Source organism: Pezoporus occidentalis, unplaced genomic scaffold, assembly GCF_034315485.1.
Source record: "Pezoporus occidentalis ecotype Australia unplaced genomic scaffold, CSIRO_AGI_Poc_V1 ctg152, whole genome shotgun sequence".
NCBI classification, from domain to species: domain Eukaryota; kingdom Metazoa; phylum Chordata; class Aves; order Psittaciformes; family Psittacidae; genus Pezoporus; species Pezoporus occidentalis.
This window is the reverse complement of record NW_026913339.1, coordinates 691,999-713,795: the sequence shown is the minus strand read 5'-3', so window position 1 is coordinate 713,795 and position 21,797 is coordinate 691,999. Positions and strand designations below refer to the sequence as shown.

At 36.8% G+C, this 21,797-nt stretch overlaps 1 protein-coding gene across 2 annotated transcripts in view; it reads left to right on the top strand.

The window, feature by feature from the left end:
* CDK17 (cyclin dependent kinase 17) overlaps positions 1–21,797 on the top strand; it is a 92,492-nt gene that overhangs the window by 67,291 nt on the left and 3,404 nt on the right. For both annotated transcript variants that reach the window (XM_062611327.1, XM_062611328.1), the window contains 12 exons: positions 6,441–6,566; positions 10,430–10,486; positions 12,722–12,836; positions 13,351–13,445; positions 13,867–13,929; positions 17,025–17,148; positions 18,111–18,231; positions 18,760–18,857; positions 19,096–19,201; positions 19,979–20,021; positions 21,219–21,309; positions 21,530–21,607. In XM_062611327.1, the coding sequence (XP_062467311.1) occupies positions 6,441–6,566; positions 10,430–10,486; positions 12,722–12,836; positions 13,351–13,445; positions 13,867–13,929; positions 17,025–17,148; positions 18,111–18,231; positions 18,760–18,857; positions 19,096–19,201; positions 19,979–20,021; positions 21,219–21,309; positions 21,530–21,607 (1,117 nt within the window). The remainder of the gene's footprint in view (positions 1–6,440; positions 6,567–10,429; positions 10,487–12,721; positions 12,837–13,350; positions 13,446–13,866; positions 13,930–17,024; positions 17,149–18,110; positions 18,232–18,759; positions 18,858–19,095; positions 19,202–19,978; positions 20,022–21,218; positions 21,310–21,529; positions 21,608–21,797) is intronic.

Genomic DNA, 21,797 nt, shown 5'->3' with positions numbered 1-21,797 from the left:
AAAAAATGTTAATATTTCAAATTGCTTCTTTCTAGAGCAGTTTTAATATGTAGAGTTCAAACATTCTATATCCTGAGTTACAGAATCATCTTTATTTTACTTCAGTTAAATTTACTGAAGTGTGTAGCACATCTTAGCAAAAAATAAATGGTAAGTTAAGGAAAAACAGAAGTTGTTGATTTTAATATCTGATTTAAAGTGTGAAAACTTAACAGTGTTGCTTTCACAAATACAAATAGGTTCTGTGTGTGAAAAAATGTACTTTTTTGACAGGGCTTAAGAGAAGTGAAAATTGATCTGTTGGCCACGAATGAGACTTTCTGAAAAGCGTAATGCTATGGCTGTAAAGCCAAGTCTAGCAATTGGGAATAGCTGACAAGTTTGTATTATGGGGAATAGGAGATGAGAACAGGATAGGTAGCAAAGGAATAGCGTTGTTTGACAGTCAGATGGAAAAAAAAACAAAATGTGGTAAGAAAGTTCTAGTATTAAACTTTTGTGAATGGCTTACTATGGGTACGAACTCAAGAAGCTGGTATTTGCAACAGTATTTTCAGCCATCCAAAAGGGGCCAGAAGTAAAGAAATCAAAAATGTTGGGATTTGGTGGGTTGTTGTTTTTTTTTTTTACTTACAAGTATGTGTGAAAAGCAAAAGAAAAGGTGTTTTGGTTTTGGGGGAGGATTTGGTTTGTCTCTTTTAGACATGTTTGTTTACTTATATTACTCAGCTCAGAGGACCTGCAGGATTTAAGTTGAAACACCTTTTCTTGTGCCCAAGTGTATGTAAGTAGTCAGTGGTAGACAGTTACAGCAAGTTACAAGTTACAGCAAGGTGGTTGGATGTTAGCAAGATGAAAGACAAGGCTTGACAAAGTGTAGCTTTTCTCAGAGCATTTGCTCTAGTTAGTGATAGAAATAGATGGTAAAGATGAGCATGAATTAAGGTAGTTTATCTCCGCAGCAGTCAAAGTGGTATTAGTGTCGCAAGTGCTTATGTGTTTATCTGTCGTGAAGCTGAGTAGAACAGATGTAATTCTCATTTCAGGCATATTATAAAAATAGTATGCATTTCTCTGCCAGTAATAGCAGTTATAAAGCAAGGCTGAGAGGAAGTATGCACATGAAGGTAGAAAATGTGTTTTCAAGTTGTAGGGGGGGGGGGAAATGCCACAAGCATTCTAGTTACCTTAGCAAAGCAAATGGTGCCTGAATATGTTCTGCAGAATATATTCTGGAACTGGATCAAAAAATAACTCGTTAAGTGACATAACAGTTGCCTATAGGCATTTGAACATTTTATAGTACCTTTACTGAACACTGGTAATACTTTTTTTCCAAGTTTACCCTAAAGATCACCATAAAAGAATCAAACTAGAAAATGTTATGAATTGACAAAATCTTTTTCATAAGTTAGACCTCATTTGGTAAAATAAATCTTTAAGTGACTTACAAGAAATCACTTTCATTTTAATTCCCTAAAGATAGTTTGTTCTATCTGAAGTACTTTATTGTCCCTGAAAGCTAAGATTTTGAACTTCAGTAAACCTTTGCTTGTTAAGGAGTTACGAAGGAATGTGCCCACATTCCCTCTGCATAGTTGAGGGTCTGTATGCACCACTTACGCACCTGCTGTGTTTAAAAAAGGATATGTAAGATAACATAGGGAGTTAGTCTAATTTACTATCTTCTAAAACATGAAACAACAATTTAAAATATTCATAAAGGCATGCGGAATGCATTACTATTAAAAATGGACATTTAACTCTGTTGTGTTGACAAGCTCAAAAGCTTAATTAGTAAAAATTAAAGAGCAAAGGGAAAATTCAGGCCTGTTGTTATTTTTACGTGCTTCCTTGTTACTTCTTTAAGCAGCATTGTAGCAGGATCCTTCAACAGCCTACATTCTTAACAGCCTGCTAATAATTTCCATTATAAAAGTTTTCTTGATTTTAGTCATTTTCCTTGGTTTAAGGTGTTTTTTTTTCTTCTGACAAATGCTAACCTGTCATTAGGTTCAGCTGGTCGTTGAAATTAGTGTGGACAAAGTCCTCTGTCCAGAAAGTGTCTTTTTCATTGTTTCATGAAATTCCACAGAGGCTTAAGAGAATTAGAAATTCTTGAAAATCACTTTTTCCTACTGCTGCTTGCTCTCCAGCTGGCATCATGCCAAAATCGTAGCAAACCATGGGATTCAGAAGGGCAGGTTTTGTTGCTGCTGAAACAGCAATAGCAAGATTGGAGTGGGGTAGCTGCACTGGCAGCATGCAGAATAGGAGATGGTGACTGCATCCGAGATATGACTCTGGGTTTCATACGCTAAAGCCAGCTTCTCCATAGAGGCCGTTCAGTGCCAGTGGAGAAGTTGATTACTTCCCCTGGGCTTGACAGCCAACCCAAACTGGCCAAAGGGCTATTCTCTACCATCTGATGTGGTGCTCGGCAATAAAAGTTGGGGGAAGGAGGAAGGGGAGACACTTGTGGCTATGTCATTTGTCTTCCACTCCCCGAGCCGCCACCAGGCATGCTGGGGCGAAAGTGGCTGGACACCTGTTCTGCCAATGGGAAGCAGTGAATTGGTTCCTTTTCCCACTCTCCTTGGGCACACAGCTTTTGCTTTCCCTATTAAACTGTCATTGCCTCCACCCACAATCTCCTCACCATCCTTTCATCTTCTCTGCATCCCACGGGAGAAGGGAGCAAGCACTCAGGTGGGTGTGAGCTTGGCTGTTCACCAGGGTCAGCCCACAGTGGAGGAATAAGTCTTCTGCTGCCATCAGCTGAACAGTTTGCCAAAATGTCAGCAGACTGCCTGGCCTTGAACACTCAAGGCTCAGAACTGTTTGGTGTATGCTAGGGTTCTTGCTTTTCTTTTTAACATAATCCCAGTTAAATTAACTGGTTTTTTAACTATGTCAAACTGGTGGAATTTTAGTTTCCACTTTTTCTATTTAGCCTGTAGGAAACATGCTTATTAATCTCATGCAGGTCTAATGAATCCTGTTTCATGTTGCTGTATTGCATTTAATTATGATTGCCTTCTTTTCCCAAGCGGTGGTTGCTTCTCTGAATTGCAAGAACTAGGAGGAATTAAGGTGGTACAGACAAACAAAATACAGTAATTTCTGTCTTTCAGGTATTTGGGATTACAGTCTTAATGACTTTCTTTAATTTTGCCTATTTTAGGCAGCTTGGTAAAGAATGATTATAATACAAAGATGATGTAACTTTATAAATGTAACATTTACATATAAGTGTAACATTACATCTTTCAAGTATTGGTGTCATAAAAGGTTTCTGACTGGTAGCTAACAATTTTAATATATGGTTTGAAAAAGGAAGTTGTGGCTTGGTTGACATTTCAGCACATCCTAATATGCATGAGTTTTGAAAGAAGAGTAGTAGTGTAGATAGTTAGGAGGAAAAATCTATCAAGTTCCTGCTGCGGTTTCCATGAAATTATGTTTTCCTCTCAGAAAATAGACTTTTTTCAACTCTGTGAAGTTCAGGAGAATGGATAGTGGTTTGGTTTTATTTGCAACATGACAAAAACTTACAGTAAATATTAATTTATTGAGTATTAAGTGCTTTTGAGGGAAAAAGAGTGATAACTGCTGTGTATTGTCCATTATACTACAAATGTAAGAGAAGTTATAAATGTGGAGAAGTTGTATTAAAAACAGATACTGCAGTTCTGAAAAGATTTTCTCCCTATTTTACCCGTCAGGTTGTGGTGTGTTTGGGGTTTTTTAAGACAGACATTGTAGGGGGGTGAAGGTTGTTGTTGTTGCATACTTAGACTATTGTTTGTGATTTCCCCCCCCCCCCCCAACTGGAAAAAATTTTGGCCTTTGCATCATTAAGTACTTAAATTCAAACAAGATTTATATTGCGCACTGCGTATCACCCAGTGTAAGTTTGCAGCTTAAGCTCAGTGTAAAACTGAAGATGTCACATGGATCTCTGAAGCAAGTCACGGGGGCGTTTGCAATTGCTTATTGCAGAAATGGCATGAGGAGAGATTTTGAGATTGAAGGAAGGTGAATTCTGTAACAGAATTACAACTAGCTCCCATTATAATATTGTCTGGTGCCTAAAGTATTATCATCTCCAGTTTTTATGGTAGCTGGACTGCAAAGTAATGAATTTTTTGTAGCTGTAAAGCATCTCAGACTTGTTTCCCTTCCCCCTCATTTGAAAGGGTATATCGTTGTTGGTGGCAGTCACTGTGCATAGTTAATGGCATAGTTTAGCTTAGAGGCTGCCTTCGCTTCCTTCTTCCTACATACTGATCAATTTAGTATGCTTAGAAATGCTTGAGGCTGTGGATCTAGGAGTGAAGCACTGCTTTGGCTGCCCCAAGTATGAGTCCTGTGGGAGGAGAGAACAAAGAGATGGAGAGCTCTGGAGTACAATCGATTCAGTATTTTATAAGGCCTTTGCATTTTGGTCCATGATTTCAGTATTCCTACAAACAAACTCTGTTGAAATACTTACTATCAAACAAACACAATGGAACAGCAAGAAGAGAGCACTGCAGTAGGCTTCTATGCCATAGAGCTAATAGATAGGAATAGGAGTTATTTTGCCACGGGATATATAAGATAATGATATCTACTGACTACACGAATTATACTGGAAAACTCAGCTCAATGTTATTTTCTTATATGTCTTGAAATTTGTCAAATTTCTGCTTTATGTTCTTGAGCAATGGGAGAAAGAAAATTAGGATATTGCCCCACTGTTCATCTGAGATTACAATAAGAAGGTGGAGTACAGATTGGTGCTGATCCTTTTCATTCCATCCCTGTTTTATTCCAGCAGTTCTGTGGTTTCCCACTGCAGTGATATGACAAAGTTGCTTTCTTTAAGGCAACATGGAGCTTCTTCCTTTGTACTCATCTGTTATGATGAGCTACGTGAATTTTCTGAAGAATGCAGTAACTTTATTTATTTATTAATCATAATCTGAATTTCTCTTCAGTAGAGGAGAGTCATTTCTCTTTTCAGATGGCTCTACCTTCACTGAATTTCAGTTGACTGTTACAAAAATGGCTTTAGCAGAACGTGTCAAAAGGAAGAAAATTCTTTAGTGGAAAATACTGTTTTACTGTAGGGATTATTCCTAGCTCCTATTATAATTTAAAACTTCTGTGTAAAATAAGAAACACAGATACCAGTTTTTTTCTAGTAAGGCAAGCTGATGTTGGGCAGCAAAGTGGAAGCTTCCAGACTTTGTACTCTGCACCCATGGAGGTGTGAGGGGCAAAAGGAAAACAGGAGGATCAGCTGCCAGAAGTTAAAGCTTTGTTGGCATCTCTCCAAAAATTTCTGCTTGTATCCAGTGGCCAGAGTGAATAGCATAATACAGATCAGCCATCGAGGGGATGCATATTAGCGCTTCAGTCCTACCTGAAATTAAACAACTTGCCAAATTAGATTAATTTTAATATATGTTTTTAACTGATGTTTTTTGCTTAGTTATTGCTTCAGGTACATGTACAGATCATGCATATACATGGTTCAAATACATTATTGGCACTGAAAGCTTAGCAAGTTGTCTCCCAAGATCTCCAGTCTTGAAAATCTGATGATCGAGTTCTGTAGCAGCCTAAGCCAATTTAGCTGCTAGCTTCTCAGGCTTGCCTTGCTGCTTCTCTGCCCTGTGTTCAGGCTGTGAGCTTGTCTGACCTTACACTGAACCGGTTCAGATCACAAAGCTGGCAGGAAGCTATGTACTTCGCCTGAGATAGTTTCTCGATGATTTAGCATGCTGAAATAGTTCAAAGCTGCTGCAAGGACACAAGTAGAAACACATGGCCAAGCCTGAGAGGAGCCGAACTGGGGACGTAGCTGCCAGTGCTTAGGTTAGCTCAGGATGCCCAGAAGTCAAATCTGGAGGTGATAGGTAAGATAGAATAGGGTAACATCAGGAAGAACTTAATGCCTTCAGGTGAGTATTTATTAAACCTAAGGTCCACCAGCAGAAATCTGGAGTTTCCCCCTTGTGCTGGAGAAAACTGTGAAAACAATGGTGGTTCCAGAGATGACCTCTTAATTTCATGGTAGAATCTGTGGCAATGGATGGTATAGTTTGATGCTGAGCATGCTTTTCCTTACTTGGATACCTTTACTGAAAAACTGCCTTTATTGAAAACAATTCCTGTTGTTTCAGAAATTACTTCCCGTATTTTCCCTGTCTGGATATGTAGCCCTTTTGTCTCTGTGGTGGTGGTGACCAGCCACTTTAAGAGAGAATTTGGTATTTCATTTTCTGGCATGTTTGAGATTAGAGCCAAACTAAAAATAAATAAAAAAAAATGTGCAGTTGAAATATTAACACTGTGAAAACAGTAACACTAAGGGTGTTAGAAGGTGTTTTAGGAAATTCTGAATTATATCTGAATACCTGACCCTTCTTTTTTAACATTATTTGCTGCAGGATTTGAACAAGCGCTTGTCCCTGCCTGCTGACATCAGGATACCAGATGGCTATCTTGAAAAGCTGCAGATTAACAGCCCTCCATTTGATCAGCCAATGAGTCGACGTTCTCGTAGAGCATCACTAGTAAGTGCATGCATCTGCCTTGCTAAACCAACCTCTTGGGTCTTCAGGTTCCATTTGATGTGCATGTCTGTGTACCATAGGTGTGATTCAGCTTGGCTTTTGCCTTCTCCACTTCACCAGCATGCACCCACCAAAATCTACTGCAGGATTTTACACTTCCATTTTTCTTCTTCAAACTAGGCCCAGTCATTTCTTTGTGAAGGTCTTGACCCTTTGGAATTGGTGCCTAAACTCAACTCCCACAATGTATACTTAAATCCTTTTGCTTTTTAGAGCAGGGATGATCTGTTAGAGCAAATAGGCCATGTAGTCTTAGGTCAAGGCCAGGGTTCTTACATGCTACAGTAGGAATGCCCTGAAGCAGCATAATATGAAGGCAGATCATCCTCACTGTTCTTTTTGTATTTGATAACAAATTTTGTCTCTCAAAATTGCTATTAAGATGATGGGGGGTTGGTTTGTTTGTTCATTTGTTTTAAAGCATATGTGAATTCCTGAGAGAATGAATGAATCAATTCGCATACACCTTTTTAGATGATTGTGTTATTTTTCAAAAATAAGCCTTTTCCTTGGAGGTTGCAGAATGATGGTTCCTATACTGTAATTAGATTAAAAATGCTAGAAATATTGGATTCTTATATAAAATATGCACATCCCTGAAATAGTCCAAGAAAACCATTATTGTTTTATTTTACCAAAATTGCTGTGTTTTAATCATAACTCGATCTATCAGCTTGCTTAATTGCGGTCTTAAAGAGTTGCAAGACCATTACTGACTTTCTGAGCAAATTCATAGTTGAGAAATTCTATACAGAGAAAAACTGGATATGTTTATGTAATCCACATTGTTCTTTGTTTTCTTGATTTAATGGCTTATTTGCTGAAAAATAATTATTAGGGTACTTGTAGTGAATTAGTTTTAACAACTGTGAATTATCTTTATTCTATTCTTTGTGAATTACTATTGTCGGTAACAAAGTGATGGTTGAATTTTATCATGTATTTTTCCCCTGAAAAAACAGAATTTAGTGTGCTAGACTGAGGCTCTAATCTGCATGTCGCCTTTTACAAGAACAATATTAAAAGAAGAAAAGATAGGATCAAAGCACTGGAAGTAATAATAATGTAGCAAGCTTAAATATTTGTGCCAGAATTTTGTAGCTCGTTAACCACTTAGTTACTGGTGCAGCACTGAACTGGGGAATAGATTTCCCAAAACATTGTTTTCAGATGCTGGGGAAGTACCATTTCGGTACTTGGGGGCTGGGGAATTTTCCTGTATAGCTGAATCCTCTTACTCATTTAACATTGGCCCCTGAGAGCAGTTCAAGTTCTGTGCTCTTTGCCTTCTACAAGACAGACAGAAAAAGAGTGCCCTCTAATGAGTATGGTGTGTGTATGGAATCAGCTTCCTGTCACAAGGTTTTTCGGTTTGCTTTTTAAAAATGCTTTCAGGGCTTAAGAGGTCCAAAATGAAACCCGCCAGCAGTGCTGTGGTATGCAGGCATGTGTTTGCTGCCTTGTCCTTTCATGATTTCAAACTAACTTTTAGAAGAGAGAAATTGAACGACTCATTATCCTGAGATTGTCATTGAAAGCTTGCTACCAGACTGTTAATTACAATACTGTGAACACTGTGCTCTGCTTCAAAGGCATGTCTCTTTCCAAGGTGTAGTAGGAATCAAAGGAAAAAGGCTATAAAAAGTATCAAGTGAGGACTTGTTTTACTTCAGGCCTGGTGTTATTCTTTGAAATACAAGGGAAAAATTAGCTTTTATAGTATTTCGTGTATACGTGTACAGTATTGCATGCACAGTAGCATAGGCGTAACTCTTATGCGCCAGCCATTGGAAATGAGAGACTGTAAATAGGGTGCATCAATGTTTTGTGTAAGTCGAGGTAGACAGGTGTGTGTTGTAGCAAAAAAATTATATAGTTCAGAAATTATTTTGGAAAAAAATTTATGGTAGTTTAAGGAATGTAAAAATTAGTTTTTCTTCTGAGTGGTAGGCCATAAAAATATGACAGAATTAAACATATTGAAAGATAGGTCTTGGAAAATATCTGTCCTTTGTATGTAGGAAATACTGTATCATTTTATTGTCTAAAGAAGATCCTGAATTTATTAGTCTTAATGAAAAATATTGAGGTTTCTTAGAAATCAGACTTTTAAGCTATATTCCATACTGTCTTGCAGTAATTAGGCCAGTAGCTATGAGTTCTCCTTTAGTTTCTCCTGTAAACTAAGCAACCTATCTTTTTAATTCTAATACCATGTAATACTTACTTCAAGATATTTAAGTAGGTCAAAATACACTTTGGAAACATACTTGCTTTACTAACATTGTACCTGTATCAATGGTACATTTAAAATCTCACTGGAGTTATAAGGTTTGCCAGATAACAACTCTGCTTGTATTTTGGGATAAACAGCATGGCCTCAACCAGGTCTTAAATATGCTTGTGCTAAAGTGTCTTTATGCAGTTGTGGGGTTTTTTTATTTAAATTCTAACACTAATTTAATAAAACAGGTTTACTCTTAATACTATGTTAACATAATTATGCTCCCATTTTTTACCTTAGATATGTCAGATATGTTTAAAGACAAGATCTTAAACATACTTCAGATATATTTTCATGCATGTGTTTTGAAAATTAGGTATTAATCCAACTTTTATTAGTATATCTTCATATTGTTGTCAAATCTTAATGCAGTCAGCAGTGTTTGTGTTACACTGTGTTACCCTGAAATAACATACAACTTTAATATCCATCAGATTTTTAGGAGCAAATCAGCATATTCTGACTGGTGGACATAGGTGCTGAAGTCAGTTTAGGGTCAAAGTATCGTTCCTTAGACAGAAATAGCAAGTGAAGAGCTATGTTTGGAAGTGGAAGGAGGAGGTGGTGCTGGGGAGAAAACCTGACTTTTTTGTCTTAGTATATGTTTAGTTGTCAGTAAAGCAAAACCCAATGAATTGAATTGGTTTTGAGTTTTGACAGGGTCCAGGCTATAGGACTTTCTAAATTGGTTTAAAATTTTGTGGTTTACATGTCTACTTTCAGTATTCTTCACAATAAGAACAGTACAAAGCTTTGGTGTAATTGACAGTGGTCTTTCATGAAAATAACTGTAAGAGATAACCATATTAAATACGAGAGTAGCAGTGGATTTGAACAGGAAAAGAGTAATGGTCTTCCAGTCTTCAGAAAAAGGTGTTACATAGGCAAGTAGACCCTCCCAGCTTGCATTGCAGAGCTAAGTTGGTGACAAAAAAAAGAGAAGGTGAGTAGATCCAAGTAAAATACGATCACATGAAGTTGTGAGCCAATAAATGTAAATTGTTGAGACAGAGCTCAAGCATGTGAAGGAATAATGTTAAGGGATTTTATTGGCAGAGTTTAGGCTGAAAAGCAGTGGGAAATCAGAATGGGAGAGGAAACCTCTCTGAGATCTTGAACATAGCAAATAAGTAAAGTTATTTTCAAAAAAGCAGCAACACATGGTTATGCTGAGCAAAAGAAAGGATGGAAGAGTTGAGATGACCTCATCTGTCGTAATCAGATCAGAATAGTAGAGAAGACCTAAGTAAGAGGCAGGCTAATGTAGGCTCTTGGTCCACATGTAACTCAGTTCATAATCCTCCTAGGATACACAGTGGACTGGCCAACAGGCTAAGGATTAGGCCTGGATGCTGGAACATTTATATCATGATATGCTTCATTGTTTTTAAAATTGAATTATGTGGTGCTTGATCAAGTACTGTAAGGTATTTTTCTGAAACAAAGTTTAGCTTGCCAATTAAGTTATATAGAAAGTGTTCCGTTTTAGTGACCAATTTTCAATTTCTTTTCGTTGCAGTCAGAAATTGGATTTGGAAAAATGGAAACCTATATCAAGTTAGAAAAGCTTGGAGAGGTATGTATAGCTTTTGAAATTACTAGTGCTTTGGTGACAATGTCTTATGTAAAATTCTACATAAATGTTGGTAGAAAATCTCTGAATCCCTCAAAATGTTCATTGGATTTATCTTTTCAGCTAACCAGATATAGTCCACATGTGTAACAGTGTCACAACCACACGAATGTTCTATGTATGTATCATAAGGAAAATTAGTCATAATTATTCTGACAGTAATAAAATCAGGTAAGCCTGGTGTCCTGCCTTGAGCAGTGTTCTGGTAGAGAACCCAGTATATACCTGAGCTGGGCAACCAGCTGGATGCTGCAAGGTGAAGTATGTAACACTGAGCTTGCCTGCCCTTCTTGAGAGGGCAGCGATACAACTTTCTACCTCCACTCAGCCTCTGACTTCCAGAGAAACAGTGGAATTCAGGAGGAGCCAGGTGTCAGTCCTGTCCAATTTGATTGAGGTTGGCCAGTGGGATCAAGAATGAATAAGGAACACAGGAGCACTGGGACACACTGAAGATTGCAGAAGCAAGCAGGGTTGGTTAGTGTCTTTGCTGTGAATATTGCTGCCAATCCTCCATCTGAAATGTTTTCATTTCCAAAAGCATTTCTTTTTTATTTTGTCTCCAGTACTTGTTAGGTGGATCACTATGCATGACATAACATTGCGTATCTTTGGAGAAATGTTAACCTAGTAGGTATCAAGTCATAGTTGTGGGTGTACATACAAAGTTCAGTGGACAACACCAGGTATGTAGAGTCATAGGATCATTTACATTGGAAAGGACCTTTAAGACCATTGAGTCCAACTGTTAACCCAGCCCTGACAAACCTACCAGTAGACCATGTCACTGAGTGCCACATCTACATGTCTTTTAAATATCTGTGGGGATATCTGCCCACTTACTTGGGCAGCCTGTTCCAATGCTTGACAATCCTTTCAGTGAAGACATTTTTCCTCATATACGGTCTAAACTTCCCCTGGCACAGCTTGTGGTGATTACCTCTTGTCATATCACTTGTTCCTTGGGAGATGAGCCACTTCCATGCTCCATCCTCCCCTCAGGTACTTGTAGAGAGTAATAAGGTCTCCTCTGCGCCTTCTCCAGGTTAAACAACTCCGGTTCCCTCAGCTGCTCCTCACAGGACTTGTGCTCTAGACCTTTCACCAGCTTTGTTGCTCTTCTTTGGACACACTGCAGCACCTCAGTGTCTTTCTTGTAGAGAGGCAAAAAACTTGAGCACACTATTGGAGGTGTAGCCTCACCAGTGCCAAGTACAGGGGGACAATCACTGCCCTAGTCCTGCTGGCCACACTATTCCTGATAAAAGCCAAGATATTCTTGGCCTTCTTGGCTACCTGGGCACAAGCTGGCTCATATTCAGCCCTGTTTGCCAAAACCCCAGGTGCTTTTCTAGTAGGCAGCTTTCCAGCCACTCATCCACAAGCCTTTGGTGTTGCATGGGGTTGTTGTGACCCAAGTGCAGGACCTGGCATTTTGCATTGTTGAACCTTGTACAATTGGACACAGCCCATAAATGCAGCCTGTCCAGATCCCTCTGTTAGAGCCTTAGAGTATTGTACTGTAACCTAGGGCAGTTTCTGTAATTTTGTTGTGTCCTCTTTCATTTGCTGTTTTGTCAGAATTTCTTGCCCTTATGTAACAAGTCCTGAGAATTTTGGATCTCTTCCTGTCCAAATTAAAAAAAAAAAAAGGAGAAAAAAAAACAAAAAGCTTGAGAAAGATAAGCTTCATGATACTCACTGTTCATGATGTCAAGAAGCTACCAAAACAAGTTGCGTGTTTTCATAAAAGTAATGGAAGAGTATGCAGCCTTTGGAAACGTAATGGCAGTGCAGTTTAGAGATACCTGAGCTAGTTTTAATCAAATAGAAACATTCAAGAGGGTAAATGATCCAACCAGTGAACTTAGTGAATTTAATGCTACCTGATCTGGCTTCTTTGGCAGCTGTATGGTGTATAGCTTTCCATGTCATTTTCAGACTTGTTAAGCATATACATCCCTTGTGTCTTTTGTGTGTTCAGACCTGAACTTAATATAAATAATTAAAATAATTGTGTAGTTTTACATGTGTCTAAAGAAGACAGTGTAAAAACAACTATTTATATCCAAAATTTAACCTATTAGAACCTCAAGCAGAAGTTTATATTTTGTTTATTAACTGATCTTACAATAAAGGAACAACATGTAAAAGTATCCTTCTTTTTCTGTTTTGTAGGGTACTTATGCAACAGTTTATAAGGGGAGAAGTAAATTGACAGAGAACCTGGTAGCTCTGAAAGAAATCCGCCTGGAACATGAAGAGGGAGCACCATGTACAGCTATAAGAGAAGGTGAGAACTTTGGGTTTATTTCTTAGAATTTCAATTCCTTCTGGATTATTTTCCTTTTTTTTTACCAAAGTTCTGTTAGTACTTGGAAATACATACACTACATGGGAGATTAATGAAATTGGTATTAGTTTTGATGAGGAAAATTTTAGTCTACACTTAGGAAGATTTAGTGTTTCAAATTTATTTGGGGGGGTGGATGTGTTCTTAAATGGATGATTTTGTACTGGATTATACTATCGTTAATGAGTAACTTTGAGGGATTCAGAATTCATTTTACCAAATGGCTGCTTCTCTTTGAAATGTATAATGTAAGAAATATTTACACTTTGTTACTCAAATGTCTGGTGTTTTGATTAAATACCTTTCTTATTAATTAAATCTGTGAGTATTATGTTCTTAAAAAGTGGCTTTTTAATTATTAAAAAATATAAATAGCTTGTATGTATGAACTTACTAGAAATGCATTTACTGCTTGTGTTTTCCATTTGTTTATACTTACAATTCTCTTTTGCAGTGTCATTATTAAAAGATCTGAAGCATGCAAATATTGTTACATTACACGATATTGTCCACACAGACAAGTCTTTGACTCTTGTTTTTGAATATCTGGTAAGTGCTTACACAACTAGTGAGCTTTACATTCAATTTATTGATTCTAAGTAACACAGACATAACAAAGTAAGAGCATAATAAGAGGGATGAAGAAAAACTCTTTACTCCCAATGTAATTTGAGAGTATAGCAATTTCATAACATACTGTGCCACACACAACATGGAGAAGAAGTCAATATCAAATGATGTTGCCTGAGATGATGCAGTTTGCTGGAAAAATATGGTATTTATATACATTTATGTATATATTTGAAAAGCCAGAGTTTTCTGCATGTTGAGGCTTTTCGTTTTTTTTTACTGTTGGACATTTTTTACAGAAAATTCAGTTTTCTGATGAATTATTTCAGTTCTAACAATAAATACTTACATAATCTGCTGTCCACTATTTTATTGACTAGTGATGATGGTGTTTTGACAGGACAAGGATCTGAAGCAGTACATGGATGACTGTGGTAACATCATGAGTATGCACAATGTAAAGGTGAGTTGTTTGAATAGCAGTGACTGTCTTCAGCTTTCTCTGTTCAGAGAATTTCTGAGAACTTAATAGTCAGGAGCTGTATGGTTTAGGGCTTTCAAAAAAAAAAAGAAAAAGAAAAAAGAAAAAAAATTCCTTTTTGACCCTTGGCTCTGGCTTAGCTACATTTGACATCAAATGGAGTCTTTCTTTTTGCTTTTGATGGCTGAAAACAGGAGATCATATAACTTCATATGTTTACATTCTCTTTGAAGTTATATATTTAAAATTAGAAATCTCCTAAAGAATAATAGTCTCATAACTCTTTTGACCTCTCTTTGTCCTTCCATTATTTTATACTTATTTATTAAGTTAAGGCTGTAGTTTGGCATATCCTCAAATAAAACTTACATATGCACACTGTGGAAAATCTAGCCTCAATTGTGAATGTAAGTTTGGATGTCATTGCCTACCACACAAGTAAGAAATTGAAAATACGTATTTAAGATGAGTAATGTTCATCTTTCTATTGATAATAAAATGGTAATTATTTAAGGTTTGTGTGTTCCTTTTAACTGTGGCTGTGTTCAGGTCAAATGACTCAGTTGCCAATCTAGCCTGATGAAAATAACTCATGTTCAAGTTTTACTTCTCTCCTAACAAGCAGGTTTTGGTTTGGAAAACTGGAATAACTCTTTGTGTTCTTTAATACTTAAGGCTTTATAAACAAGATTCCAAATAGGAGAACAATAGTATACTGAAATGAATGAAGTTGCCCAAGAAGGCTGGATTACCAGTAGCACCCTGCTGTGTTGCAGCCTGTGCTGCACTGTACTTTCAAAACCTCTTCATTAAGCCATATATAATTCATATAAGGATATTATTTGTATAGCAGATATGTTTGAGGAATTCTTACATTCCTCTTTAAGAAATTAACTTTAACTGGTGGTCCTAACAAAAAAAAACACATCAGTCTGTACGCATGGTAGGAAAACTACATTTATTCTTATACAGTAGCACATGGCACAAACAGGGTTGACAGTACAGTGTACTGAATGTTGCGGGCTTTGTGTAAATTCCAATAGACTTGTCATCCTTGGTTTTTGCTTAGGTGCATGTTGAGAAATCCGTTTGTAGTTGAATTACAGATGGAATGCAGTCTAGATGCTGGTTACTATTTGGTTAGCTTTTCCATTTATTCTATTGTCGCGTTACAGTATCTTTAGGAAAAGACATCTGCCTTTAACCTACTCTGTTTCTTCCTTTGAAAGTGTGTAAAGGGAAATTCTTTAATTCATATCTACTTCAGATAGACAATAAAAAAGCATAATTATGCTTGTGTTTTTAATTAACTACAAGTTAGTAAGTGGGGCTTTAAGATTAAAAAAAAATTAAGAAAAGCTGAAGTGGGATGCTGACTCCTATAATAAGTACAGATAGAGAACAAGCAGAATTTGTTTGTGGTAATAAGAGCTAAGCAGAGGAACTGTTTTTCCTTGTTTGCCTGTGGTTTAAGCTATGACCTAGGAGCAGATTTGTACGGTCAGTACCTTTGGCACTGGGAAACCAAAACAGCTGCTTAACTGTGGTAGCTGTAGGTGCTTACGTTAAAATAACTGGGAGGGTTGGGTCATTATTTACGTTTGAGAGACCTTCCTGTCATTGCTCTCCTCGTATTCCTTTGCTAATTGTCAGGTTTTAGTTTTAGCAAAATGAAGATGTGTAATATAAAAATGTGCGTGATCTCTGCAGGTATTACTGTTTCAAACAAAATTGTGAGCTAATACATGTCATCCTGTGCATTTCCAAAAGGATCCCTGCCAACTGTGGTGAATATCCACAATTTGTGTGGAATGATCTGTTTTGCCTTCTTGACTAAGTTCCAGTGTACACTAGAGATGGCTATCAATTTCCACAGCAGTGTGGTTAATATCACTTGGGACTGACTACCCCTGCAACAGTATGGACATGAGTAGATGGAAAAACACTTGTTGCTTCTTATCCTGCTCTTCAAAAAAGAAAACGGGGAGAAAAAATATCAATGCCAATTCCTTTTTTCTAGAGCAGATAAATCCCACTTGAGCAGACTGAGAGCACATGGATGTAACTACACCTGCTGTGCATTTGTCCAGTTTACAAAAAGAGTTTGGTGGTGCCACCTGGCACAAAAATAAACTGATGTGTTAGGAAATGGTCATATAAAAATATGTTGGTGTTTCTCCCTGAAAGTTGTGCTACATGCTGAATTTGTCACAGTGGTAAACATTGCTTTCTGTAATGCTCTGCATTTTTTTAATTGTATATCTGATCACCTATACTGGCTGAGGACTGTTGTGTGGTAAATGCCAGCAGTGGCTACCCAGAAGTCCCATTTTCAAGACCAGACCTTTTATACATACATACATAATAGTTCTTAATGCAGTGATATAGTAACTTGCTTGACTGCCCTCTGCTAAACCTTTCTTCTTCCCTTACTACTTTTATGTCTATGTATGTGCAGCCTTAATATGCGTGACTGAAGTTGTTTGCTTTGCTTGCTGTTCCAAAGGACTAAAACCTGTGTGTGTCAAGGTGAGGGGATGAATATAAATGCCAGAGGCAGTTGGGGCTGCTTTAGTAATCCTCATTTCTCATTTCTCCATGTTTCATGAGCTTGTGAATCCCAGCATATTTTTCAAACAGCATGCCAAAATGTTTAGTTTATACTTAGTTTAGCACAATTGGATAGAAAGGCTGCTGAGTTGCATTTTCAGAAGGGATTCTGTTGCAGAAGGAAACTTTAATATAGTCAGAGACAGTTACCCTTACAGATACTAGCGTGGAGAAGAGCACTGATAAATGCTTACTTACAGCCCTGCAGTTCACTTAAGCAGAATAAATTGCTCTTAAAATTTTCATTGTAAAGTGTGGTGTTAAAGCAGTGCATTAGCATAAAGGGCTTTTAAATCTAAACAATGTCTGGATTGTATTCATAAAGAAAGGTAACTTACTCTTGAGAAGTATTTCTGTTCTGCTTGCAGCACAGAGGCTTAACTGCAGTACCCAAATGGGCTGCTACAGTCATGTAATCTGTACATCAACATTTTTAGTCTCATTTATATGAGTGTTCTCTTTTGTAGCTATTTTTATACCAGATTCTTCGTGGTTTGGCATACTGTCATAGAAGAAAGGTATTACATCGAGATCTGAAGCCACAAAATCTACTCATTAATGAGAAGGGAGAACTGAAGCTTGCGGACTTTGGTATGGCTTGAAAATATTCTGTAACAGATGTTTTCCTTCATTCAGCAAAAGAGAGGAATCTTTCCTTATAAAGGAAAGAGGAGAACATCAGGTCTCATTTGTGCATTCTCAGGTGGAAAACAAAAGTCAGCCTTTTACAGGATGTTAGTAATCAAATATGTCTATAGGTAATAATGTCACTTGACTTGTTTGAAAGTAGTTTTACAGCTTTATTCGGAGCTGACACTTAGTCAAATCGTTAAGGTGGAGCTCAGGTTGCTTTTCCTAACACTCCACTCTGAAGCAGAGTGACCATCTCAGGAGAGAGAACAGATTTGTCCGTGTGCTAAATTGTTACGTGATACTTCATCACTGATACACCAAGTTCCTTTGGGATATTTGGTAGTGGGGCATTCACGGATTCCTGTTACCTTCTGTGTTAGGAAGGTCCTTTGAAAGTCATGCTACCACTGTTGTTTTTTCTCCCTTGGGTGTGAGTGAAAGTTGCTTAGATTGTATCTAACAGGGTAGACCTAAATTTCCTTGAAGGTAATACTGACAAACTTTGACAGTGTTAGGATGGAAAACCCTTGCTGATCCAACACTAATTTAGTCTGTTTCCTCTTTTTCATTATTTGCTTATTGCCATCTGCCTTTTGCAGAAATATTGCAGAAGGGTTTTCACAGGAGGGAGGTGTCATATTGATCTAATGTTTAGTTGTTTTAATGAAATCTGTAGGATTACTGGAGGATTTTATCTGTTTACCTGTCTTCTGTGCTTAAAAATGCAGACCATGAGATTGCTGTAAATACTAAGGAGCAAATCACAAGTTGTAGAAAGGTATTTAGTAGGGCTTTTTGATGAACATTAAGGGAAGGTATTTAGCAAGTACAATAAGGTTGATTTAGCTCATACTGAATTCTTTGTCATGCAAAAAAAGATTTCAGCAAACTGCACGTGACTTTATTTCCCTTTTATCAAGGACTGGCTAGAGCGAAGTCTGTTCCTACGAAGACCTATTCCAATGAAGTTGTCACATTATGGTACAGACCACCTGATGTTCTCCTTGGATCTTCAGAGTATTCAACTCAAATTGACATGTGGTTTGTATAGCTTTGTCTAATTTAAATTCTTGTTCTCAGTCAAGACGAAAAATGTCAACTCCTTATTATTATGTAGTAGCATTCAAATGCTCATCCTTGGAATTGTTGAAGGTTACAAGTGAGTTAGATCTGTAGAGAAAGGAATGGCAACCAGGGAAGGTGCTATTATTTCTGTCTTTTTATTGCATAGAGTAAGCAGGCATTAGGCCCACAGTGTTAGGGGGGAGAAAAACAAACATGTTCTCCTAATGACATTATAATGTGATATTTTACTGTGAGCTTTAATAGAATTGATAACCTTGACATCTGAAAGAAGAGGATAGGATATAGCTATGACAGGTTTTCTTTAGTCTTTGACAGTCCTTTTGTTACTACATATCTTTCAAAACAACATTTTAAACAGCAGTGTGTAGCTAACAACTAATTTAATTTGTTTTAATTGAAGAGAAATCGTGGAAGTCTTCAAGAGCTGAAAGCTTCAACTGGGAGATGGTTTCTGATTTATCTTTTCCTCTGTGCTTTATAAAGGGGCGTCGGATGCATTTTTTTTGAAATGGCATCAGGAAGGCCTCTTTTTCCTGGTTCGACTGTTGAAGATGAACTGCATTTAATTTTCAGACTTCTGGGTAAGAATACTTTTAGCAGTAATGTTAATGCTATGTGTTTGTTCTTCTAAGCACTTTTTCTGTGAGAACTGTAGATCTTGAGGTATAAACAGTGATATTTTATATTGCATTTATATTGTAATTAAGGTGAATGAGTTACTCTTGATGAAAAATTATTGACAAGATTAAATGCTTATTTTTGTCAAAGTTGTTTCTTTACATTTTTTTAAGTTGAATTTGTTTCTTTTTTTAAATGCAGGAACCCCATGTCAAGAAACATGGCCAGGCATTTCTTCCACTGATGAATTTAGAAACTACAACTTTCCTAAATATAAACCACAACCCCTCATCAACCATGCACCAAGGTACTTTACATTTTATTAATAGACAGTATGCATCCCAGTGGTTTGCATATTTGTAAATGTGAATATGTTTCCAAGTACAGTCTGCTACGGAATGCTGGAAAACTGCATCAAGTGTGTTGCTGTGGGCAGATAGTAAAGCAAAGCATAATCTTGATACTATGTGATTACTTTGTCTAGTAGCATGCAGCTCCTTAATGACCTGTAGAACTGTAAACTCTGATTAATAGTGCCTGTGTATTAGGCGTATTCACACAGCACTTCCTAAATAACCCCAGTTCTCCTCTGTTATATAATAGGCCCATTGTTAAAATGGCAAAGTTTTCTTGAGCAGTCTGTTGAAACCATGCTAAAACCATTATGAGGAACTTGAAGAGACTGTACAGTTATTACAAGCAAACTTTATAACAAGGACTAAAACATTTTTTATCAACTTTGAAGAAAAAAATGTAACATTGTGGCCTTCCACTAAATGAATGGTGTTAAGCGTAAAAGGTTTTTTTTCTGAAATAAATAATCCCGGTCAATCTAGTAAATCACAGTCCAAAACTCACAATTTGTCTGTCACTAGTGTTTTCCAAATAGTCTTGTTCTGAAGTGTTGGTACTTGTATGTGCATTAACATGCAGAGGAGTTGATTAGGTGAAAGTATATCCATGTTTAAATTTATTTTTCAGGTTTGATGTCAGGTATTGTAATGAAGTCAGTTCCTTTGCAGTTTTGTTCTTGTAAATATAGTCCAATAACTCTTTTAATTTTTTAAAATCTTTTTATTTTTAGGCTAGACACAGAAGGCATTGAATTGATAGCAAAGTTCCTTCAAGTAAGATGTTTTGTCTTTTTACTTCATAAAAGTGCAAGTTAAGAATTTTAATATATTATTTTAAAAATGTGTTAGAAGCTGTAGTGTCTGTTAGATCTGTCTCAAAGTGGAATATGCAGCTGAGTCTGTAGGGAATGACAGATTTGGGAAGAACATCAGTTTTGGGAAGCCTGTGTACTGTAAGAATTAAAAACCTGGTGTTTAATTTCTTTACATTTCTACGCCCCCACCTCAAACTGTTCTTACTACTTTTTGTAAAAGTAGAATCAATCCTATGTTAGTGATTCTCTGAAAGAAAAAGAAATCTCTTGTGAAATACGGCGTTAAAACAGAACTTTTAAATACAAATACTAAATTCCTGTAACAGTGAGAAGCAGTTACTAAGATGTAATATTACTCTTTGATCTTGCAAAATGCATTCAGAGTGTGAAGTGGTTTTAATCTTTTAATCTGTATTAAAAATGAGCCAGAAGCAAGATGGAAGGCCAGCTCTTAAATCTTTAAATAGTTGCAGAAGTGCTGTAACTTCGCAGCGCTAAAAATTCTTAGTATATAAGGTGGAGTGTAGTTACCCTGCTTTGCCAGCCTATGATTTAAATTTCTACACCAAGTCTTCACATTGTGTCAGAACAGTACTTGTCCTTGTTAGGACTTTGTTCTTACTTGTGTATAGCTTCTTAAATGTAGTTGTCCAATTGTGCACATACACCAAGCAGGAGATGTTTGATCACAAACTGAAGACCATGTTTAGTTGTCTAAAGTTTCATTTTATGCACACCACTGCAGTATAGTCCATCAAATTAAAAACTCTTGTGATCTCATGTAGTAGCATTTCATTGCAATTTAGTATCAGAACACAGTGTAGACAAAAGGCTGACATCTAGTCATTGTTACATTTAGAAATAAAGAATATTTTTTACTTGCATCCATTTACAGCAGTTATTTTTACTATTTTAGCCATCTTGGTATCATGTCAGTAATACCAAATTAGATAACATGTTAGAATAGAATAGTTTGAATTGGAAGGGACCTTCAAGATTTTCATCTATGAGGTAAAAATAACGAAACCAAATTTGTTCTAGTGAGCTGGTAAGAAATATTGAACAAGTAGAACTTTATATCTCCCTTTGCTGAAATCATTTGATTCAGAGTTTTTTGATGAAGACTAACACACTTGTTTCCTTTTATGTTAAATAGTATGAATCAAAAAAGAGAATTTCAGCAGAGGAGGCCATGAAACATGCATACTTCAGAAGTCTTGGAACAAGAATACACACTTTGCCTGAAAGTAAGAGGAGAAATAAAGTAGCAGAGTCTTGTTAAGATAGTGCATTAAAGCTGATTACATTGCTCAGTGTCATCTACTAAAGAAGTCTGGTATATATTGACTTAAATATTTGGGAATGGGAAACATTTTTTTAATCTAAACTGTACAATTAAGACTAGAACTTTGTTCAGTAAAGCATAATTATGTTTGGATATAAATTAATTTCTTTTTTATATTCTAGGTGTTTCAATATTCAGTCTAAAAGAGATTCAGCTGCAAAAAGACCCTGGCTTTCGAAATTCCACTTACCCAGAGACAGGTATGGAAAGCTTAATATTTTCTCTCATCTGCAGAGGGAGTGCTATGCCTAAGACATTTGGAACTGAAAAATACTTTCTTAAGTTGGTCTGTGTGTATGCAAACAAATACCACACTTCTGTAGAGACATGTAAGCTGAATGCACAGAAGGAGGTGAGTTTTACTGGGGATGGGCAGAGGGGCTGTTAATA